Genomic DNA, 25,119 nt, shown 5'->3' with positions numbered 1-25,119 from the left:
ATTCGATTAGTGATATGTTGTACCTCTTATCTTCGTTTTTGATCGTTTAAAAAACTTCAAATGATACGATGATTAATATATACACACACACATTATATTTTAATTATATTCGCAGAAATATGATTTTAGTATTCTCAAAAAAAAGTAATTTTTATGATTACAGGTTTACAGAGGATGACATATTTTTATCATATTTATGTTGTAAAGTAAATGTAAAACTCGGCCTACGACGACATATATCGTTTATATATAATGTACTATGATGTGTATGAATCATCGAATTTGCGTAATTATGCAATGAGACATTATTAAATGGCATAAGACTAAAATTAAATAAACATTTCTAGTAGAACTCAATTTTCTCGCAAAAGTAACGTAACATAAATTAAACATAGATATTATTGACAAAGATGCATGGGACTGTCGAACTAATTTTAAATAGTGCTTTATTGTGGATATTTCTTGAAGCAACATGGACTGTGTTAGTGAGCATTTTATACAGTTTCCGCATACCTTGGATTTTTTGGGGTTCTTTGATCATATTGATTGGATTGAAACTAGTTCGAGTTCCACCTCCACATGCAAGTATTGTGAATGAAGTACTTGGTGTGAATCCCTTTTTCATAGGAAAGGAAATACATACGACTGAGAACCAGGGTGATGGAGAACGATATTGCATGTCTGTTATAGCTCATCGTGGTGGAGGATATGATTACCCCGAGAACAGCTTGTCAGCTTTTCAAAATGTAAAATTATATTTAATGACTTTTTCTTAATTAAATTTTTTTATAGTCATAAATACGACGTATAGATAATAGCTCTGAATATTTGAAACACTAGTATTCTAATATAATTATATGCTATTAATTTATATCCAATGTATTAATATATTTATGGCTTGAATTTTTTTTTAATACGAATTTTCAAAGCATTTATAACATTGTGTTTTGTAATCCTTTTTATATTGTTTGTCAAATAAAATGAACAGTTGCTTGCTCTGGTGTGGCTTCAAAACATATACTAATCAAGTAGCTGTAATATTTAAAATATTTTAGTAACTACAGTTTTTTATGAATATTATAACTAATAACCATATTTACATAAAAGGAAAACAAAATATTCAAATTACTTGATATGGCTAACATAAAAAGATTTTTCATTGTAATTATAAAAGTTTTATGTATCTTTTATAATTATGTTATCCAATTTAAATTTTTAATTATTTGTTTATTTCACAGAGTAAAGAAAAAGGATGTACTGCAATTGAATTTGATTTAGTTCTTACAAAAGACAATGTGCCAGTACTGTATCATGATGTTACTCTTGAAAGACTTACAGGTCAAAAGGGTATACTTAGTGAAATGACCTGGGATCAACTGAAGGAATTAGATATCACATTTAATCATCCACTTAGGTATTTATTAATGTGATTATTTTATGATTATATTTTATTATTTTTTTTTTTGACTTATTTTTCTATATCAAAGGAATAAATTTCCTAAGGGAGAAAAAATTGCATTGTTCAAAGATGCTTTAGAATTATGCTTAAACAATGATCAACATATAATCATTGATATCAAAGAAAAAAGACTAGATGTAATACAGGTAGTATTGGATGCTTACAAAGAAAATCCAAATTTATTTAAAAAAGCAATTGTTTCAAGTTTTAATCCTATGATTGTATATTTGGTATGTTAATATTTATATATTTCATACAAAGTATTATACAAAAGTCATAAAAAGTATATTTAATCATAATAAATAACAAATTTAGATTAGGAGAAAAGAACCACGCATTGTATCTAGTTTAGCTTGGAGACCATATTACCTTTCAAGGGAATCTTATTCAGGAATAAATGGAACAGGACCATCACGCTCTACTAATCCATTTAAACATTTGGCAGCTTGTATAATGGAAATTCTATATGAATGGGCATTACCAAGTTTTGTTTATTACATTGTAGGGATATCTGCTATTCTTTTACACAAAGATATAGTAAACTTGTAAGTTCCTTTATCTATAGTATTTATTGTTGATATTAAATATTAAAATTATATATAAAAATTTTAATAATACTGATATAGTTGTAAATTAATTAAATATAAGAAACTAAAAATTGGTTATATTTTAGGCATGTTATTGAACAATGGCATAATCGTGGAATTCGTGTGATGGCATGGACTGTCAATTTGCCATCAGAGAAATTACACTTTTCTAGACTGTTTAAAATTACATATTTAACAGACACGTTATTAGCAGAAAAAGTATAATATTTTAATATTTATTCAATATTTAATAAAATGTATGTAGTACCAATATTATATACTTACAATTTGATAATTTTAGCACAGAGTGCATAACATTTGATACTCTAGTCTATTCATCAATTGATGAAAACGATTTTGTACACCATTTTTTAACTTATCACTGCATTTTAACTTAAAACAGAACTTAATTCTATATGGTAAGACTGGGAAATATTGTCAGTGTTATTTCAACGTTTTTTTTTTTAAATTAAAATGACTTTTCTACATTTTTATATTACATAAAATAAAACATAGCTTCACATAGTATCAAATATAAAGATTACTGTAAACGATATACAAAAGGCTTATATATATTATAATATATATTATATAATTACATTCAAGTGATACCACCTTGTATTTAAATGCATCTAAATCAAATTTATATTTATTTACAAACAAATACAAATTTATGTGTATTTACAATTTTTTGCATGTTCCTTAAAAAGTTTTGTTATTTTATTTAATTTTAGAAACAAGATGGTTACACTTTATATTTATATGATTACGTTCTTCATAATCAAAAATGGACGGAAAATAATATATTTATTATTATACTTAACTTCTTATTCTGGTCTTTGTTTATAAAATAATCTTTGTAAATTCTCAAACAATAGTAGTAAGTTTAGTTTTACGAGATTCCATACCTTCAATAAGATCAGTTAATAGATCTTCCATTTCTGTTGTTGCTCGCTTTAGTTTGCAATTATCATTGACAACATAGGACTCTGTATGCAATAAGAATGCTTATTATTATAAAATAGTTATAAGATGTAAAAAAAAGTACAAGTAGAAATATATATGATACAATATTTTTTTTTTACAAATTATTCAATATAATATATCTTTATAGCTATATTACTTTCGTGTCTCTTAACAATTAAAAAAACAAATTTATTTTTAGCATTACTTACCTTCTAGTAAACAATCATTTGCAACCATGTTTTGCAATCTATCTAATATATCATTGAGGTCTCCTTGAATATTTTGTAAACTACTGTGCTGTGAATGCTTATCAGGTCGTTGTAGAGAAGAAGGTGTATTATCTCTTTGAGGCCCAACAGGAGAATCAGAAATTGTTATTGGAGATTCATTACAAGCAATATTTCCTATTGCAAGTTTATTAGTTTGTCTATCATCTTTGTAATTAGAATCTCCATTATTTAACCACTGAGAAAAGCCACTGTCGGGTAAACTTAGTTCCGATCGTTTTCCTAAAGACGATAAAGATGTGAAAATATTTTTATGTTATATTACATACTATTATAAAGCAATAATTATTTACCTCCAATCCATGTGCTTAATTCTATACATGTGCTACTAGGTGCTTTAACAAATGTAGAACTTGAAGATGCTTCTTCAGTACAAGTAAGACCATTCGTATCGTTTTTATCTAATGATGTATTGAAATTACTTGAGGCTTGTATTTTGTTTCTATCAGTTACGTTAGATAAATGTCTTTCTAGGGTGTCTTGATGTATTATTGGACTTAATTCAAATTCTAAAGGTAAAGCTGCAACTCTAGATGACAATGGAAGCATAGGTGTGCTTTGTAGACGATTAATAAATTGTGGCTCATATGGAGGATCTGCAAATAAGTATTTCTGCAAATAAATGTAATAATAATATTAGTAGATCGTCATGATAATACAATAATGCTAGGAACAATGTTTATAACTAATATATACTTTTAATATTTTTAAACGCTGTAGCTGGGATTCTATAGTAGCTCTATGGCGATGAAGTCTTTCTGCTCTAGCTCCCTGAATATCAAGTAATTCTATTTGAAGTTGCTTATTCTCTTCTTCTAAATGCATAATAATGCTTTGTAATTCCTTTTGAGGATCACTTAAAATTTTCCTTTTGATTGTGCTTCTTAATGTGGAGCAATCTGATTGCTTTGCTACAGTACTGCAATATATTATAAATAATTTAGAAAAAGCACGTAAATACTAATAAAAAGAAATTATGGTTTATTAACAAACCTAACAGCACTTAGCTGTGATTCCTCTGTACTCATTATAACCATTTTGGAAGGACATAATCTTAATTTATTTCGAATTAATTCAATAATTAGTTTCGTTGCTTCTCGATTTGATGTCTACAAAAAAGAAATAATAGAATTTCTCATTTTTGTAACATACAAGTGTAAAACTCGTACCTTTGCACAATATTCCCGTACCGGATGTTTTAACTTATGTTTATTAGTTGTTTTGCCCAGCAAAAAGCATTCCTGACATTGATGGTAACCAGTACACTTTAAGCACGAATATTTTGGTCCTTGCACCGGTGTTATTTTACAAGAAGAACATTTTATATTATGTACAACTAAAAAAAAAGATTTTTTCGTAAAAATTCTTGGAAATATTACATTAAATATTTATAAATACAATTGTAAATTTATCAAAAATATATTAAAAATTATCTTAAAAATACTGACTGTGTTCTGCAGATTTCATTCTATTGAATGTTGTTATCCAAACAAGTAAAGGTGGTTCTTGCATAATCCATGTGGCAAATTCTGATTCTGTAACTCCTAAACATCCTTGAGACTACAATTGAAATATAAAAAATATTAAGTATATATCAATTGCAGTATATAATAAAATATTTAAATATTATGTATTACTTTCTCAAAACAACTATCTATATGTGACTGAATATGATGATATCCATAGGTCATATTTTCTCCAAGCATTTCTGTTATTTTACAGATATTAATTAATAACGTATGTAGACCAGCTCGGGACAGACAAGCATTATGATCAGCTAGTTGCTGATAAAGATATCCATATTTCTCTTGCAATCTTCCACAGCTCATTAATATTAATGCAAGTTTTATAGAAAAAACTGTAATGCTTCTAGTATTTTGCCTAAAATATTTAATATTTTTTAATATAATAATAATTACTAATTATAATGTATAATTTATAGACAAATATTATATATAAAAAAATAATATATAAATTATATTTACTTATCAAAGGTACATAAAATATAATTGACAGCTAACTTTGTTATGTGATCAATATCAAAGTCAAAGTTAGATTCTTTACGAGCTGCAAAATAAATGTCAGAGAGAACATCTTCTATTTCACTTGGATCTAAATTTACAGAATTTTCTGTAATTGATAATCTATGACGTTCAAATACGCCAGCGATTAACTCTAGCTGTACATGTTGCACTAAAACAAATTAGATAATTACATATTATTTATATAGTTATATTCTATTTAACTACTTACTTTGAAGTTCTCGATGTATTACTTGCATTTTTACAGCGGTTCTATACGATACATAACGTATAGCATTACAATCTTCTACAGATCGCATGATATCTAACATTTCTATATATGTGTTGATGCAGGACTTGTTAAATTGAATTGTTCAATACAATTATATCAAATTGATATTGTTCGTATGGTAATTATTTTCATTTTTATATTTATATCATATTTCAATATATTTTTTTATATTACTTTTTTTAGAGATTAATGCAATTGATAATGTGAAAAAGTGTATAAAAAAATATTCAAAATATATGCATCTGTATTTCAATTTTCTTTATAATGTATGAAAAAATATAATTTATGAAAATGAATATCTTATAAAAATAGTTGCTTTCACATTAACATAACATTAGTGAACTTACTTTCTGTTAATGCAATGAAATAATTATGCATATACTTTGATATATTTTAAATGTTGAAAGTAAACAAAAAGACGCCTACGTATAAACCATAGAACAAAAAATATACACAGAACGGCGAATATTTAGAGAATATATTCCAATACGATGTGCGCGATAGGTGAAGCTTACGATTATTGGATATTTCCCTTTATGAGAAGTATATACACATATATATATACAAAGTTTTCGTAAAATTATATCAGTTATTATGAAATGATTATTGAACCACAATAGAAGAAATATAATCATAATCTTATTTTTATTTTTTTTTTTTTATTTATAATTTGTACAAGACATTATATCTATAATTTAAGTCTTTTTGAAATTACTTCATAGTTGTACATATATTACAATATTGTAAATTAAATCTAACATTATTTTGAAGAAATTTATTTTATATTGACATTATGTTTGAAACACATGATGAAGGACAATTTAGCGATGCCGATGAAACTGAAATACCGTATGTAAATTTTCATAATTTTTTTATTCTTAATAAATTATATTTCGTTAACCTACAAGTTCATAAAGATGAATATTTTATTTTACTTTTTTTTTACTTTATTTTGTTTTATTAAAATATATATACTTAGAGTTTTATAAAATGATATATGTAAATTGATTATACACAGAGTGGTTAATTCAAAAGGAGCACCATTATTTCAATGTACACTTGATGAAGATATTACACGATTAACAATAACAGAAAGAGACGAAGAAGATTATTTTGAAGATGATAGCTATGATTGGGATATAAATGAAACTAGCAATAATCAGAAGGATATAATAAAAAATCTAAATACTCAAAGTACTAATGCACAAGCTGCTTCTAGTAAGATTTCTAATTTTCAACCAAACGATAAATTATTTCGTCGTTATGCAAATAAAATCAATATTGAAAAATACGAAGGACCATCTCTACCAGATCATGCTACTAATTTTCTTATCAAATCTAATAAACGTATGGAAAAAGATCGCATTAGAACAAAAGATAAACATGATCGTGCAACAGTTGAGCAAGTTATGGATCCTAGGACCAAGATGATATTGTTTAAACTCTTAAATCAAGGAATAATTTCTGAGATTAATGGTTGTATTTCTACCGGAAAAGAAGCTAATGTTTATCATGCAATTTCCAAAACTGGTGTTGAATTTGCTATAAAAATCTATAAAACTTCGATTTTACAATTTAAAGATCGTGATAAATATGTAACTGGAGAATTTCGTTTTCGACATGGATATTGTCGCCACAATCCACGTAAAATGGTAAGAACATGGGCTGAAAAAGAATTAAGAAATTTAGCACGCTTAGATCAAGGAGGTGTAAATGCTCCTAAACCAATTCTATTACGTAGTCATGTATTATTAATGGATTTTATTGGTACTAATGGTTGGCCTTCGCCTAAATTGAAAGATGTTGTCCTTAGTGCTTCAAAATTTAGAAAACTTTATAGGAAATGTATAAAAATCATGTGGGAATTGTACAATAAATGTAAATTAGTCCATGCTGATTTAAGTGAATACAATATGCTTTATCATGATGGATCTATTGTAATAATAGATGTATCTCAATCAGTTGAGCATGACCATCCTATGGCTCTTGAATTCCTTAGGAAAGATTGTACAAATATTACTGGTTAGTCTTCAGATTAATGTTAAGTAAAATGAATTATAATATAAAATTAATCGAATTATTTGTATTGCTTTTAGAATATTTTAAGAAAAATGACGTATGTGTAATGTCAGTAAAAGCATTGTTTGACTTCATAACGGATCCAACCGTGAATGAAAATAACATGGATGAATATTTAGACGCAGTGTCAAGTCAAATAGATGAAGAAATAAATCAAGAAAGTTGTCCTGACCAAGAAATAAATGAACAGGTTTTTAAACAAGCTTATATACCACAAAGATTAAATCAGGTGATTGATATAGAACGGGATATTAAACTTGCTAAATCAGGAAAAGAAGATTTGATCTATAAAACGTTAATTGGATTAAAAGCAGATTTGTCTAAACCTAATGAAACACCTGATATTATTACCAATAAGTCTAAGAAAAATATTGTAGATAATGATGCAAAAGAAGAAGAAGAAAGTATATGCTCAGAAAGTGAAGATACAGATGATGAAAGTAGTAAAGAAAATGAATCTAAATTTGTTAGTTCTGCACGTCCTCGAAATGAGAGTCCAGAAAGTAAAAAGGTTATTTATTTGTTTTTTTAATTGATTTTTTGTATAAATTAAATGTTCTTGCAATTTCAGTTTTATCATATAACAACAAATGTACGATAATTTCATATTGAATTTGCTTATAGGCCCGTAAAAAAGCTGTTAAAGAACAACAAGCTGAGAAGAGAAAAAGTAAAGTTAAAAAGCATATAAAGAAAAGGAAAGAGAAATTACTTAAGAAGAAATAAAAATGCTTTACATTATATAAATTTATCAGATTTTAAATAATATTGTATCTGAAATATATTACACTTATATTTTAAATGTTATAAATCTAATATATCCATCGTCTTAAAAAATCGAAATTTATTTTACTAATGACATTAATAACAAAAAATTTATCAATATGATAGGACGCAGCAAAATGTTTTAATTAACCTAAAATTTCTTCTACGTTTTGTTTCAGAAAAAGATATTTTTTTATTTAAAAATTATAATTATAACATGTGTTTTTTTAATGACATATATGACTAAGGATATAAAAAGTTTTATATTAGTTTGATCGATATGTTTTGCATAAATATAAAAGATTTGTGGAATTTATTACGACGTCACAATGTTACTATTGTATGAGTTATATAAGAAATTACATGTAAAAATGTTATTTCTTACATATCGAATGTTATTTATCACTTTTTGTATATACGAATGTAAATACTGACTAAATTTGATAGAATTATATATTACAATAAAGTAATAATATATAACTGATAATCGAAGAAATTATTCGTTCCTATTATGACCAAGAAAATAAATTAATATTTTCTTTGTGAAAATTATTAATATATCAAAAATATTGGATTAGATTAACCAACGTTATTTTAAAAATCATTTAAAGTTAACTTTACAATACGTTTATTATATAAATTTTATTCTGTGGGAAGGGGGTTAATTATAATTTCATCAAAAAATATAAAAACATTAATAAACATATGTATACGTATTCCATTATATAAAATTAAGTTCCATTGTTTTAGAAATAGTAAATCTGTGATTACTATATCACAAAGAATGGTAACACTTTCAGGTTAGTAACACATTTTATTAGTTGTTCTTTACAATTTATTTTTCTACTGTAATATTCGAATATCTGTTAATATATACGATAATATTAATTATACTTGGCAATTTTGAAATAGTGCATATACCTGCTCTAGCGACATTTATAAATACGTATATAACTACGTGTTAACGTGTATAAAATTCTTTGTTCCAACTTCTTGCAACTTTGTTGTTTAATCATAATCTATAAAATTTGCGCGAGCGCAGGCGAGCACTAGATATTTCATTATTTGATACATGTAGTACCTCTTCTTTATGATGATTTCTAAGTAATTTGATTATTTTTACTATGTTTTATATAGTAATTTTTGACGCACGCGCATAAGATTTAAGCATATCACTGATTGCAAATTGTTTACGTAATAACGAGAAAAAAGATTGTTACTTAAAAAGAAAAATTACAATTAAAATTAATAAACAATTTATTATATTAGTTTTGTGCTTTCATAGCTCTTTCATCAGATAAGTCAGAAAGAACACTAGCTCTAAAATTTTGACATATATATAATTTCTTCTTTTCCTATATCGTCGATATATTTTAAGATTTTATAATACAAAAAAAAAAGGAAAATAATATATTCATATTATCAATCTAATAAATTTATTTGCATATTTCTCTAATACTACGTGTCCATATATATATATGTCTCATTATTTTATTATATAATGAGATATCTATATATGTTTAAAATATCAGAAATTTGTTATTAATATAGATCATATGATAGAGAGAAAAAGAGACAGAAACAGAGATACAGAGAGAGACAAAGAGAGAAAGCGAGAGAGAGAGAGAGAGAGAGAGAGAGAGAGAGAGAGAGAGAGAGAGAGAAGAGAGAGAGAGTGAGAGAGAGAGAGAGAGAGAAAGAAAGAGAGAGATTTTATAAGAAAATAATAAATGTAGTATTCTTAATTTTTATGGTGTAACCTGATGCGCAAGTTATCTTTGTTGGATGAGAAAATAAATAAATATAAAAAGAATAAATATATACATATGTAATATTATATATCTAATAGAACATGAATTTGAAAGGAGGGGGGATATACGCATGTAGGAAAAAAGAAGAAAAAAAAAGAAAACAAATTCTACGCAATATATACAAACTTGAAAAGAATTTGAGATTCGACTGAAATATGTAAGAGGTTGTTAACGTTACGCGCATGCGTGTGTAAGATACTTACGCTACTTGATAAAAAACATGAAAAACGAGCATATATTAATTATATAACATCAATAGGAAACTTACACATCAATTAGTATATTCCCGATCATGAGAATTTAAGATTTATCCTGGATCTTTAAGAATATCTAAAAACTGTATCTACACACGTACATTGCATGTAGTAACGGACGAAAGAGAAGAAGTGACAACATCGCGTTTTGCTTGCTTAAAGTGCAACGTTGCAGTTATACGATGAAGAGGTATAGAAGCGTGTCTTCGTTCTTGGTATATTTGTAATAAACATACGTTTTCGAAACTTGGATCATATGTGCACCATTAACTACAGTCTTCAACACAATATTGTGACGTAAGTTTACATATAGTATCATGATTTATCATACTAGTATAAATGGATATCATCCATTTTCGAAATAATCACTATAATATAATCGAAGTGGTTATGGTTGGATACAAGTGTCGACGGAGTACATTAACCTATTACAATTTTTGTATTTTTAAGAAATAGTTATATTATAGACTGTTAAGTATAAAATAAGAGTCTATCTTTTACGATATTGTAACAATATCTAATTATAGTTTTGTTATTTTTATTTCCAAGAGTTTACAAACAATAATCGCAATGATATAGTTTCTTATATAATAAAAGAAGTACCGTCAGTAACTATGGGTCTTAAGTCCCAAGCTTTTAATCGCAATATCCGGAGTCACATTCATACGTATATACATGTATTGCTACGTATAGATACATATATATATGTATATATACTTATATACATGTATATATATGTATATATACTTATGGCATATATATGTATATATATATATATATATATATAGACGATACTATTCGAGTCCAAAAGCAACCATTTTAGAATCATGGATACGCCATTTTGTTGTTGTTTCGTGTGAAATGGTTGATACGATGACGTTTTGTTTCATTTGATAACAACATAGAATCTATAGATATTGAATTATCTATTATTTCAATTTGCTTTTGATTGAAATATAATTACGGGAAATGTATAATATTGTCCTTAACAACAAAATCTTTAATATACAATTATAATGTCTATTATATAATCGAACGATTGTAATACGTTAACATAAATTAATTTTTTTACAGATTATGAATATTTTAATATTGTATGAATTTTGTTGTAATATTTTGTAGTTATTTTTTCTATTTAAGACAAATTACTTTATATATTCGTCATATAGATTACATATGTAATAGTGCAACATATACAGGACTGAAATAGAAAAAATATAAATAACATTAAAAAATAAATAAATAAATAATAAAATAAAATAAAATAAAAACAAATAGGTTGATATAAAGATTACAATCAAAGTATAAATCGAAACATAGAAGTAAGAATCGATCAGGTGTTTTACGAATAATCACATGATTTCTCCCACCACTTAGCTTAAACATTGTACTGCTAGTATAGCGCACGTTGGTCTTATCAAAAGGCGCAGAATATGCGAGGGTGGGGCTATTCATGGACCGTTCAATAAAGAGAACGTGTCAGTTTTGTTAGATTAAAGTATCAATATTTATCTTAATAAATATTTTTAATGCAAACGAATTATTAATTTTTTATTTTTAAACAGTATTACGATTACCGATTAATAATTTTCAAAGATCATTCAATTGAAAATATCTGTATAAATATTTTCCAAAAGTATATATTGCACTGTTATATATGTAAGTATGTATCAATAGAAAATGTAGATTATTAAACACACACACACACACACACACACACATACACTTGTTATTTTTTAGTTACATCTTATCTAATCTGTACATTTTCATTGATGCGTCTCATAATCAAAAAAAATTAGATAAATGTTTAATTGACCAAAGAAAACACAAAAACAAATTATAAGCATTATACAAATTGCTTAATATATTTCGACTATTCTATCGTAATTTTATTTTAAACTTTATGAACATTTAAAATATATTTTAATATTAATAAATATAGAAAATATGAAATAATATATATATATGTGTGTGTATATATATATATATATATATATATTAATAAAAATTAGGACATACATACTAAAAAAAAAGTAACGTTCCAAAAGAACGTTTGCTATCATCCGATCTGCTCGATCAAGCTACTCAACAGTCTGCAAAGAAAGGACCAACATATTTTCGAAGAAGAAAATATTCTTTTTGGGACATCTTTATTTACTTCGGAATGACCGAAATGGATATATCCCCCTCCGTGATGCGATACAGACAGCTACCATAGTAAATCGACTTCGTGTATCTTCGGTTAATTTCGTCGGAACACATCTCGGGGCCTAGGTTCAGTGTTCTACGTTCACACTGTCCAAACCTATCGATAATCTTATATTTTCGATGCCAATTAGGCACATTTCTGAAACATTTATATGTAAATCGATTTTATTTGTGTATATATGTATATATATATGCAAATATATCGATAAATAGTATATAAATCTTTCATCGAAACGAACTATTTCGTGATTCGTTTCCGTTAGTCAATGACACGGGAGTTCGTGTATGCTCTCACAAAGCGTGCGTTTGATACGTTAGTGTACTCAAAAGTGTTCCTTACACGTGCCATACATGTTTCGGATAATTAGACACGGAGGAAAACTATTTTCTTTCGATTTACGATGTCTTCCTTTTTTTTTCTGCCAAATGTATTACGGTTGATGAATATAATTTTTTAGCAAAAAATTGAATGCGACAGTATATATCGTCGGTCCGCCATCTTGCATATTCCACTACTTATGGGCCAGGGCCGACCGTAATAACGGTGCGTTGATTGAGGGGCCCTTTGACGTTATACGTTCGATTGTACGAAGTGATAAAATTGATATTTCATTGAAATATCAACTATTATTGGTACGATACTTTTCAAATATTTTATAGGTTGCTGAATGGCAACTGATTTAATTTTCGATGAAATTAAAAAAAATTATCCGTACTATGTATTTAGCGCGCGAATCACGTGAATGACGTAAGTGGTGACATCGTGCGGAGAACATCGATCTGAGTCCAAAGTATGACGCCAACTTTCTATACAATATGTTCGTTTTTAGTGATTCTTAACGAACATTTTTGTTTTGTGTCCGTTCATTCATCGATTTCTCTCTCTTAGCACATACATGCGTACGATAGTGTACGTCCGGTGTTCGTATTGCAAATAATTTCAAGTTTTATGATTTTTTTGAAAATGTACCGTGAAAGAATATTAAATTTTCATTCGAACGTACGAACGAATAGAAAAAAATTATGGGTAGATAAGAAAAATTTTCGATACGAGTCATTTTATAAAACAATTACTTTCAATGTTTATCGCATCAATGAAATGTGATTGAGGTCGTTATTATCCATGGAACGGAAATTATTTTACAATTATTCGAATGGATAGGTGAGCTTTAGGATATGTAATCCAAAGATTTCTTAATTCAAAGATTTATTGAGGCTTGAACAAAAATTTTTTTTTTTTTTTTTTTTCTTTAATAATTCGATGATTTTGTAGTTAATTTTTTTGGATAAAAGTACAATTGAAAATTTTGCTGGGTAATTCACTAATCTTTATAGTGAGCTGTTATAATTTTTTCATTATTTTGAAATGATAAATTTATGTATTTTTTATTTATCGTTCGTCATTTGTTAATGCTTAATTGTTATGTTATTTTTTCTTTGTTTGGTAATAAGACAATTTTATTTGCTTTATGTAATGTAATTTGAAATAGAAAATACAATAATTTAAAATTATTATAAATATATTTATAATAAATATGTACATATATATACAATATGTAATTATTATATGATGTGTGTTAATATGTTGACAATAGATTGAAATTCTATAAGATTCAGTAGTAAATAAAAAAGTAGTGAATATATGTTAGATACAAGGATTAATTATTTTCTTTATTTCTGCTAAAAGAAACTTCTATAAACGTAAATAAGAATAATAATAAATATTTCTAAACATTTTGATTATAATTAATTTTTAATGCGGTATATTTGGATTATTCACAGATTAAAAAACAGTAAAGTGTTACAAAATAAATGAGACTGCTGTGATATTTCTCTATATATTGCCTCTTTTTAAATAATGGAGACATTAAGAAATGACACAGTGCATGTTTCTACGTCCATTGAATCTAATCATGCAGAAATTGATGTACAAAATACCGATGAATTATCAAAACAAAAAGAAGAAGAACTTTTATATAGAACGGGTGAAGATGGAGAGGAAGAAGAAGCCTTGTCAGATGATAGTTTGCGTTTAAGATTATCTGAAGATGAAGCTGAAGTAGAAGATGTTACTTTAGCATGTATAAATCTTAATCAAAGTGGTAAAGAAAAAGAAGATATTGGTGAGCTATAATTATATATTTTTCTATTTTCTTCCTAGAGTATAATATAATAAATATTTTATTAGAAAAATTATAATTTTCCAATCAAAATTAATATCTGATAATTTGGTTAATTAAATCTTTTTAACGATAATGTTTAATGCTATTATAGATGAGAAAAATAAAGAAGAATCTAATGAACAATTTCATAATGAAGTAGATGAAGATAAAAAGGATAACATAGACATAGAAAATGAAGATGTCGAGATTTTAAAATCTGATTTAAAAAAAACAAATAATATAATTTTAAACAGTGATAGTAATGACAAAGTGATCAGTGAAAAATGTAACGATGAATCAGTTAATAATTCTTCAAAAAGTAAAAATGAAAAATTAACAAAAACGAAAAATTGTGATTTGATTAAACAAAATTGTGATGATAACATATTAGTTGATAATCTAAACAATTCTAAAAATTTAAATAATTCAATTTGTAAAGAAGATGACAAACCTTCCTTAGAAATACAAAATGAAGATGAAGAGTGTAGTCAATTGAAGTTCCAAGATCAGAATGAAGAAGTAGATATTAGCAAACATAATGATGAATGTTATGATGGAAAACAAGATTTAACATTAAATAAAAATGAGAAAGAATTAAGCAGCAATTGTATTATAACTGTTTCTAATAATAAGCAAGTGCAAAAGTTATTATTTCTGGATGATCATTTAACAATCGATGAACATTTTGAGGAAAAACCAAAAATCAATGCAGAGATTACTACATTAAATCAACATCAGGAAAATAGTCAACATGCAATATCAAATCTTAATAATGATAAAAATAAGGCTGTACAAAACTCTCTTACAATTGATCAAAAAGTTAGTAATGATAAATGTGATAAAAAGGTTTTAGAAGATGAAACTAATTCGTGTCAATCTCCAAATTTGTCTGATAATCATTCTTTAAAAAAGCAAACTGGAAAGTCGAATTCATCAAAAATTATTTCTGATAACAATGATGCATGCAATGTTAATCAGTTAGCTTCAGAAGCTATTAATGTAGATAGTGACATTAATGAACTTATAATTTCTACTGACGAAAGTTCGTCAACGGCAAGTAGAGGCACATCATTAGAGCCCCTTGGCGAAATTAAAAGTATAAGTGAAGACAGTGAAAAAAAAAAAGTAGAAGTTCCAAAACCACAACGAAGAAGAAGACGATCTAGAAAATTAACTCTTTTAGAACGAGATACTGTTCAAGATAATAGACAAGGTATGAATATTGTACTATAATGACGAATAATATTTTTCGAATATTATAAAGATACATACATTAAATAGAAAAATTGTTTCAGGTATAGAAGGGCGACAGAAACGAAGAACAGCAAAAAATGCAGAAGAAATCATAAGGAAAAAATTCTTGGTTCAGGATAGTGATTTAGAGTCTAGTGATAATTCTGATAAATTTGTTAATCAGAAAGTTAATCAGCATGCGCAACCTCTTTCTTCTTTTTCATTAAAACGTAATTGTTCTGATATGGATATCACTGTTAATGGTAATAAAAGGCTCAAAAGTTCCGAAGATGTTACGATAAAAGATGATCACAAGGATGATATTAAAGGTCTTAATTATATAAATAAGTTTTTTAGAAGAGATCTCAAGGAAAAATTACCTAAATTAAAACAAGAAGTAAGATATTTAGATAGTCTCTGATAATGAAATATAAATATAAATATAAATATATGATCAACATGAAATGTGTTTTAGGAACTGGAGGAACTTTTAATACAGAAAATTGTAGAAACTATAACAATGCGTGGTGAAATTGGAAGATTGAGGGAACAAGCACGAATATCTGAAAAAAATCAGGAAGCAACGCGAACTAGGTGTCAACAATTAGCAAAACAAATTAAAGATTTTGAAATGGTTTTAAATCGTAATGCGGCAGATCGACGGGCAAATAATGATAAGCCAACTGCACCAATAAAGATTAATCGGTCTGTTGGATTACAAGTTAACTTCATTACGGTAATATATCAATAATACCAGTAATTCATCTACTATTTTAATATACAACTTTTTATTTAGTTGTTTAATAAATATAGGATCATGGAATACAAAGTTTAAGACAATTACAGCACAATTCTACATTAAAATCTCTAAATATACCCACTACAATTAATTCTGTAGTGAATGAAACGAACAATAATGCACTGAATCAAAGAAAAGGAATAAAAATAAGATCTCCAAGAAAACTTGAAACACCTATAGTTGCTCAACCTGTTACTATATCGCACAGTGGAATGCAGCCTCCTCCTTTGATTCCCACTGTGACTCCAGCTGCTTTGGTTGTGTCTAAAACTGTTGAATCTCAACACACTGTAAATGCGCAAAATCAATCCAATAGTATTCAACAATTATTACCAAATGTATGTATTGTAAACTTCATAATTGTAATAGCAAAACTGTTTAGTATGATACTTGTATATTTGACAATTAATATTACAGCAACAGCCATTGCAACAACAAACTGTTGTACTAAATGGAAAGGTTCCCCATCAAACAAATCGACAAAGTACAACGATTAGTATTTCTAAAATGAAGACTAATGATCTCATTGATCTAACAGATGAAGAAGAAAAAAATAAATGTATGTTTCAAAGTTTTATATCTATAATTTTATAATATAAGAAAATATAGATGTTTAATTATAATAATTCTATAATGTCTATTCTTTGTAGCTACAGTAAGTATAGCAAGCGTGACCACAAACGCAGATCCCGCAGTAAATATTAAACAGAAAACACAGGCTTGCTTTCCTAGAGTAATTCAAACACTCCCTGCAAATGTAGCTATAACAACTCAACCTGCTAGCATCAGAGTGGTGCATACAGCAAGTCATCCAACACCAACTGCTTTAGTAGTATGTAAAGTATTCTCTTTCATGCCTTATAAATATTTTAAAAATAATATTTAAAACATAAATGAGGGTATTCTTTTTGCAGAATAATATGAACGCACCTAGATTAGCATATGTAATGCAAAGTGGAGTTGGTGCAGGAAGACAGCTACTAATAACATCAAATTCTAACCAGGTATAACAATATATATTTTTTATGTATGATAGATAAAATCGAAGTAACATATCAGGAATAAATCTATAAATGATTTGAAATTATATGCTTTACAGATACGACCAGTAAATTCAGGTAATAGGCCACCATTTACAACTCTTGCATATAAAACTGGTAAGTAATATAGATCTTATTATATTTCTATCTAATTTATATTAATGCGTGCGTGAGTACACACGCACGCAATATGTATATATAATCTCTCTCTGTGTGTGTGTGTGTGTGTGTATATATATATATATAAATTATTTAGGTATTTCAACAAATGCAAATGGTACTGTACGTGTAATAACAACATCCGCTAGTCCAAATGTACACCTAAAAAAAGTAAGTTATTTACAAATAGAGTAAATTATGTTTTGTTTGAAATAAAATAAATTAATTTATTAAAATATTCTAATTTATTTTAGCATCCAGCACCTCTTCCAGACTCTCCTCATTATGCCATTACTTCTATAGCAAAACTACCCCCACCAGCTCCTTCATTAAAAATATCTAAAGTTGCAAATGGTATGTATTCATGTACAAAAATTAACAATAAAAAATATTTTATAAAAATAATTATTATACGATGCTTTGTTCTTCTAGGTATAGTGTTATCGTGGAATATGACACTTTCGGAAAAATACGCCGACATAGTTAGTTACCAATTATATGCCTATCAAGAAGTCGCAGGTGTGCCTCCAAGCACGAGTCTTTGGAAAAAAGTTGGCGATGTTCGAGCTCTACCACTGCCTATGGCTTGTACTCTTACTCAGGTGAATAATAATAATAATATGATAGAAATTAGTAATAGAGATATACGATAATTCAAGTCTGTTTAAATACTTTTTTACGAGTTATAAATCATAAATTTTTTAGTTTTCAGAAGGTAACAATTATTACTTTGCAGTCAGAGCTGTCGATACACATTCCAGAAAAGGACAGTATAGCGCACCTGGCAATATTTCTTTGTAAAGTATGAGTTATGAAAATATTCTTATGTACATGATATATTCTCTTTAGAAACTTTTTTAATTTTAAATATAACATTTGTATACACGATGAAAGATGCTTCACAGCCCATATAACATATATAATTACATTATTATCAGTTACTTTATATCTTCGTCATAAAATATTCATCGTTTTTTTAAACAACAAATTAAGTGATTGGTAACTTGTAATTATATCGATTATATAAATTTTATAAAAGAATACATCAAAAAATTATTCTAGTCCGAATATATTCCTATTTAATATATAGTAATACTCACTCAAAATAACAAAGGGCGATTTTGTGAAGCATATTACGAAAAAGAGAAGAAAACGAATGAAACAAATCAATTATGGAAACAGAGAAAAAGAAAAATATGACAAAAGTGTTCAAAGTAGGGCTTGTCATTTTTTTACTTCCTTTTATAGAACAATTAATTTATAGAAACTCTTAATAAGTTTCTTTAATTTATATATACGTATGTGATTATGCGAATCTCTTATTAACCCAGAAATTGATAATTCTAGATATTGAATAACGAATAAATCTTTAGTAAGCATAAGTTGCTTAATTTTTGTACGATTGAACCTTTGATATTAAGTATTAATATGTCATTGTAAACTCTTCTTATCATTTAGATCAGCGGTGCGTAAATTATTTATACTTGCAACTTTTCGTTCTTTTTTTTTCGATAGAGAAATTTTAGTCGACCTATTGAATTTTTTCAAATTAGATTATTCAATGTATAACGATAATAATTATCTTCAAATAATTATCTTGAAAATAAAAGAAAAAAAGGTTGATTGAAAATTTGTTATCTGTAAAATTTATAAGAACAAACCTTGATTTGCGCACTGCTAATTTAAGTAATGTGTAAATATCAATGTTTATATGCGTTAAATAAATTGTAATAATAGATGAATATATATATATATATATCATATGTACAGACCATATATATATATAATATATATATATATATGTATGTATATATATGATCTCTGTTAAAATCCTATTATTTGATTTTCTTAATTTTTATTGTAATTTTTTTTTTTTTGATTTATTATTTATATAAATAATGACTTGATTCTACTTTCGCAAGATCAAGCAATAATCGATTATTAAATATAAATTATATATTGTGTTATTAAAAATTTTTTTTTAGTAGATCCATATAAAAACTTAAGTAATCGTTGGCGGATTATAAAATTATCATTTTTGAATCAACTGCGAAAAAGATGGCGACCAATGGGAATGGACTTTTACGGCGCATGCGCAATCGTTTCCATGTACTCGCCCGATCGTGCGAACGTGCAATCTGTTTTCTCAAATTTTATATATTTTTTCAGAAACTCATTACTGAATAGCATTTTAATCGTTAATGGATGAAATCTGATGAGAAACGTAGATATCTTCCTTTTCCCAGTATTTTTCCTACACGTTTCGTTATTGAAATAGCATAAAAGAAATATTTTCCCCTTCTTTTTAATAAGAGCGGCCGCGCGTTCGCGCATGCCATAACCACATCGAAAATGATTTCCATAATCTCTTAGACATTATAGAAACGAATTTAACGCCAATAATTTGTTAATATTAGAATCGTATGCATATATATCTTTAAAATTGATCCTTCTTGAAAATTTGAAAGAGAAATAATAGAAGGAAAAGACGAACTTTCAAATAAGGAAATTATTTGGAAGGATCCTAATATGGATCATAATAAAAAGCGAATGATATATGTATCTCTGCGCCGAGTCCTGATCGGTTTCTCTCGTTCTCTCCTTCGTATGTATAATTTTGTTTTTTTTTTTTTTTTTTTGTACAAGTCGAATAAATCAAAAAGAAGATGATAAATGTTGCGTCAAAATAAAAACAATCGTATAAATTATGAAAATATATAAATCAGAGAGAAAGAGAGAGAGAGGGAGGGAGAGAGAGAGAGAGAGAGAGAGTGAGTGAGAGAGAAGAAGAGAAAGGAGAGGGAGTGAGAGAAAGAGAGAGAAAGAGAATGATGCGCGCCGATCGCGATCCACGCTTGGGTTCTCCTTAAAGAAAGAAAAATAAGTGAGTGGGGGCGGAAGTAATCGCTCGAGATATACTATATGCACTTTGATGTACTTCGTGACAGGACAGGTGAAAAAGCTTGGAGAAACTGTGTTATCGGATACTGACAATTCCGAAAGTGCAGTGTCGTATTCGTGCACTCGAATAACGGTGAAAGTTGCGCTGTGCTTAGAGATGTGCAGATGATGTTGTTTTTTGTTTGTTTTTTTTTTTTTTTTAAATATCTATTAAAAAATTCGTCACCGACGATATACCACGAGCGAGTGAACGTGTGAAAATAATTGGGAGTCGTCTCAACATCGCTGAGAGAAGAAAACGCGACGGGGCTCCCTTCTTTTCGTTTATTCGAGACGATATATACGTTTCCTATCCGTAAAGTAGGAGAGCCTCGATTATTTTTTTGTTGTATATTTTTACTATAAACGAGAAAGAAATCATCGTGTTCTCGACATGTTTATGAAAAGTATTTGCCGATATGGTTTTAATTTTCCAGTCTGTTGATGCAAATGAAATATCTACGATATCAATTTTTCCTAGATTTAATAGAGTAGCCAATGTCGCGCCTAGTGTTTACAACGCATAAAGAGCTATGACAAACGTGAAGTTATATCGATATAATATACTGTTGGAAGATGATCATGGCAAAGAATCATATGTATGTAATAATTTGATACGTTGCACGTTGCATTTTATCTCGCAGCAAGCGCTGGAGCAAACTGTCGTAAGAAAGCCAGTGTGCACAGCTCTTGTCTGTAAGTGGCAGTGAAATTCGAGATTTTAAATCAGGGGATGCCTAGCCTATACTCGCTCGTCGTACGACGAGCCCCCTTAATGGATATGGGCACGACAAATAGTTCGGTAACTTCTGCAAATCCACCTACTAAAACCGGCAACAATCAGAAGAAAATAGATAAGACCAATAAACTCACCGGTATAAGATTACCCTTGTTACGCAAAGAATCAAGCGTAGTCAATCTTTCTTTGACCGAAAGAACTTTACCAGGGAAAGGCATAGATTCTCCACTTTTGAGGCCCGAAAGCAGTGCTAGTTTAGAAGCTCGAGGCAGCAGTTGGATTAATTTAGCTCCTGGCGCGCTTAGAAAATGTGAAACTGCAGTTGGATTAAGTACGTCGGCTCTAGAGGGTAGAGCTATCAATCGCAGTAGAGTTTGCTCTCGCTGTTCTAGTTTGTTGTCATTGGCATCTAGTTCGAGATACAGTTTAGCTGCTGGAAATTTTGTCCCAATAGGTTCACAGCAGACAGTTGGAAGAATCTTTTGTAAGCTTTGTCTTACCGACACGTCCCTTTCCAAAACGTTTAAAATTGAAGGCTGTGGTTGTTTCTATTGTAAAGATGTAAGTATGAACGATTGAATCATTTGTATTGTCTTTGACAAAACGAATGTGTGACCCTGTAATAATTTGTTATGTTCATATATCAACAAAAGATAACCGTTAATATAAATAAAATTTTTTAGTGTATGAAAGCATATGTCGAATTTGAAATTGAAGAGGGTGCATATGAAATTAGCTGTCCGGATGCACAATGCGAACAAGGTGCTATCCTTTCGCTAAAGGAAATTAGAAGTCTTGTTAGTGCAGAGTTAACGGAGAAATATTGCAAGTTTCGTTTAAACAGAGGTAAATAAAAAATACGGTTGTTAATTCACATAAGATTAAAGATGAAATTCAATCATTCTGGTACTACATTTGATTTTATATAGATGTTTCAATGGATACAAAACGTGCATGGTGTCCACGTGCAGGTTGTGAAACAATATGTTCAATCAATTCTAATGGAAGTAGTAGTACACCTCCTGGACCTGTCCACTGTCCTAACTGTTCTACAGATTTTTGCTCCTTGTGCAGAGAAGCATGGCATAGTGGACCTTGTCCCGATCTTCCATTAGGTATACCATTTGACAGTGATCATATTAAATGCTGTCCCATGTGTTCCGTACCTATTGAAAAAGACGAAGGATGTGCTCAAATGATGTGTAAAAGATGCAAACATGTTTTTTGCTGGTACTGTTTAGCTTCTTTAGATGTAAGTATTAGACTTTAGTAATAAATATAATTTTCTTATCGAATTTTTGTGACACGATACAAACTATAATTTTATAAAATATTCTGATATATTGTTTATATTTTAGGATGACTTCTTATTGAGGCATTACGACAAGGGACCATGTAAAAATAAATTGGGTCACTCACGAGCATCTGTAATATGGCATAGAACACAAGTAATTGGGATATTTGCCGGTTTTGGTTTGCTCCTACTTGTCGCGTCTCCTTTGCTACTTTTGGCTGCTCCATGTATAGTTTGCTGTAAATGTCGTGTTTGCGGTTCTTCTAGACTCGAACAGGAGGACGGCGATACTGCAACATAGAAACTGTAAAATATTTTGAAACCCTTTCTTAATCTTACATATTAATAATCTTTCTCTTATAAAAATGGAACGAATAAGCTAGCTTCTCTCATAAATGAGCAAATATAATCGGCATTTTATATAGATATACATTGATTTTTAATAATATTTCGTTTGTAAAAAAAAAAAGAGAGAAAAAGAAAGAAAAAAAGGGAGAAAAAGAATTACTTATAAATTAGATAATAAATATTTTTGTTCGAGGTTTTTTTTTTTTATTTTATATAAAGGGAATTTTTTTGTATCCGAAGCGAATTATAACTTTGTTACTAATGTAGAATTTTCGAATATTCATAGCTATTTATTATGCAAGAACATTCCAGGAAAATCACTATGTTTGTGAAATAATATTAATTTTATACTGCCATGTAGATTATGCATTGTACTCTTGTTTACAATATGATGGAAATCATGATTATTATTTTATGGTTTCCTATTTTTTTTTTTTTTTTTTTTTAACTTTATATGATAGGAACGCGTGACATGCAGATTGAAACAGTGTATATCTATATGTGTGCCTAAGCTAGAACTCAGTGAGGCTCAGACTTAAGCTTCAACTGATACTTTAATTGTGGACTACACTATACAATATTCCACTTGTTCATATTTTATTTATGGGTACTTTCATATATTTACTTTTGGTGAATTAACAGTGTGTACATTGCATGTACATTATTATAGAAAATAATTTGGTGGGGTAAATAGAGCACGCACTATAAAAATTGTATAGATATATCAAGTCTATAGTGTTGATATATTGTAATAATAACTTGAACTCTCTAAATGAGTTCAGAAAAATACATATGTGAGTATGTTTAAAATTACAGTGTTATATATAATAAGACAGAATGTGTAGGTTGCTATTGATTCAAGCAGCCATGCAATTCTATTTGTTTTTTTGATGGTACATAGATGTCCTATCTTGAAAAATAATTTTCTTTGCTCCTGAAGATAAGAGCAGCTATAGTTTAAAATAATAACACGTACATACACACACACATATATATAAATGAAATATGACGCTGTAATGAAAATAATCTTGTTGTTTCATATAAATAAGGGCAACTTAATATAACTTTAAGTAGTCTAAATAAAAAATGCAAACTTTTTCTTTTTAATTCGAGACAAGAGTTGTAATAAATTATTTTTTTCTTATATATATGGGCATATTCTTTCATTTAGGAAGTCTTCAATATGTATATTGTGTAATAATTTTTAGCATTTTATTTACTATAATAGAGATTTAGTTTATGTAAATAAAAGCATAAAACACGAAGTAATACAACTATGTGTATGCATATGTTGTCAAGCTAGAACTACAATAAGTTATATTTTTAAGCTTGGTATATAGCAATTATGTATATAGATTCCGCAATTTTGTATTATAGAGAACGATCGTGGCTGCCAAATTTGCACATCAGATAAAATATTAACAATGAGCAAAAAACTATTACCGAAGAAATATAATCTGCTTTATATGTTCGAAGAAAAATGTATATTTTTCTTTATTAGCAGAATTTATATGTAAAATTTTTTTGCACATCGAAGTTCATTAAATAATAATCTATTTTATCATTTTCATTTAAGCTAGCATTTTAATTTTTTATTACGAGCAAATATATCGTACAACGATGAACAATTTTGTATATTTTATCTCGTTTCTTCTATTATATTTCAAGAAAAAAAA

At 27.9% G+C, this 25,119-nt stretch overlaps 5 protein-coding genes across 12 annotated transcripts; 4 read left to right on the top strand and 1 right to left on the bottom strand.

The window, feature by feature from the left end:
- Positions 1 to 155: 155 nt before the first annotated feature.
- LOC122628141 (glycerophosphodiester phosphodiesterase 1) lies at positions 156 to 3,121 on the top strand. The gene is made up of 5 exons (XM_043810062.1): positions 156 to 746; positions 1,239 to 1,414; positions 1,488 to 1,689; positions 1,775 to 2,004; positions 2,133 to 3,121. The coding sequence occupies exons 1-5, from the start codon at positions 411 to 413 to the stop codon at positions 2,269 to 2,271; spliced, it is 1,083 nt and encodes a 360-aa protein (XP_043665997.1). The 5' UTR covers positions 156 to 410; the 3' UTR covers positions 2,272 to 3,121.
- On the bottom strand, positions 2,894 to 10,615 carry LOC122628136 (dystrophin-related protein 2-like). Of its 2 annotated transcripts, none has more exons than XM_043810056.1 (10): positions 10,536 to 10,615; positions 5,285 to 5,492; positions 4,937 to 5,180; positions 4,748 to 4,859; positions 4,469 to 4,635; positions 4,293 to 4,408; positions 3,996 to 4,218; positions 3,593 to 3,911; positions 3,222 to 3,521; positions 2,894 to 3,035 (listed from the first exon to the last, which is right to left on the bottom strand). In XM_043810056.1, the coding sequence occupies exons 1-10, from the start codon at positions 10,537 to 10,539 to the stop codon at positions 2,914 to 2,916; spliced, it is 1,815 nt and encodes a 604-aa protein (XP_043665991.1). In that variant the 5' UTR covers positions 10,540 to 10,615; the 3' UTR covers positions 2,894 to 2,913. The 2 variants fall into 2 exon arrangements, with proteins under 2 accessions (XP_043665991.1, XP_043665990.1); XM_043810055.1 differs by lacking the exon at positions 10,536 to 10,615 and adding an exon at positions 5,553 to 6,123.
- Positions 6,236 to 8,417, top strand: LOC122628137 (serine/threonine-protein kinase RIO1). Its single transcript, XM_043810057.1, has 4 exons — positions 6,236 to 6,461; positions 6,631 to 7,634; positions 7,709 to 8,202; positions 8,316 to 8,417. Exons 1-4 carry the CDS (start codon positions 6,406 to 6,408, stop codon positions 8,415 to 8,417), a joined length of 1,656 nt encoding a protein of 551 aa, XP_043665992.1. The 5' UTR covers positions 6,236 to 6,405.
- Positions 10,616 to 10,683: 68 nt separating the features above from the next.
- On the top strand, positions 10,684 to 19,504 carry LOC122628135 (activating transcription factor 7-interacting protein 1). Of its 7 annotated transcripts, none has more exons than XM_043810048.1 (14): positions 10,684 to 10,818; positions 14,512 to 14,852; positions 15,004 to 16,104; positions 16,187 to 16,521; positions 16,600 to 16,860; positions 16,938 to 17,261; positions 17,341 to 17,482; positions 17,574 to 17,755; positions 17,838 to 17,927; positions 18,014 to 18,080; positions 18,220 to 18,293; positions 18,377 to 18,476; positions 18,555 to 18,724; positions 18,828 to 19,504. In XM_043810048.1, exons 2-14 carry the CDS (start codon positions 14,588 to 14,590, stop codon positions 18,921 to 18,923), a joined length of 3,207 nt encoding a protein of 1,068 aa, XP_043665983.1. In that variant the 5' UTR covers positions 10,684 to 10,818; positions 14,512 to 14,587; the 3' UTR covers positions 18,924 to 19,504. The 7 variants fall into 7 exon arrangements, with proteins under 7 accessions (XP_043665983.1, XP_043665984.1, XP_043665989.1 ...); XM_043810049.1 differs by lacking the exon at positions 10,684 to 10,818 and adding an exon at positions 12,553 to 13,362; XM_043810053.1 differs by lacking the exon at positions 10,684 to 10,818 and adding an exon at positions 13,372 to 13,891 and having other exon boundaries at positions 18,859 to 19,504.
- Positions 19,505 to 20,925: 1,421 nt separating this feature from the next.
- Positions 20,926 to 23,396, top strand: LOC122628241 (probable E3 ubiquitin-protein ligase RNF144A). The gene is made up of 4 exons (XM_043810324.1): positions 20,926 to 22,362; positions 22,485 to 22,647; positions 22,731 to 23,053; positions 23,160 to 23,396. The coding sequence occupies exons 1-4, from the start codon at positions 21,796 to 21,798 to the stop codon at positions 23,394 to 23,396; spliced, it is 1,290 nt and encodes a 429-aa protein (XP_043666259.1). The 5' UTR covers positions 20,926 to 21,795.
- Positions 23,397 to 25,119: the final 1,723 nt, after the last annotated feature.

Source organism: Vespula pensylvanica, chromosome 3, assembly GCF_014466175.1.
Source record: "Vespula pensylvanica isolate Volc-1 chromosome 3, ASM1446617v1, whole genome shotgun sequence".
NCBI classification, from domain to species: Eukaryota; Metazoa; Arthropoda; class Insecta; order Hymenoptera; family Vespidae; genus Vespula; species Vespula pensylvanica.
The sequence above is the reverse complement of the archived record's forward strand: the minus strand, read 5'-3'. Positions and strand labels throughout refer to the sequence as shown.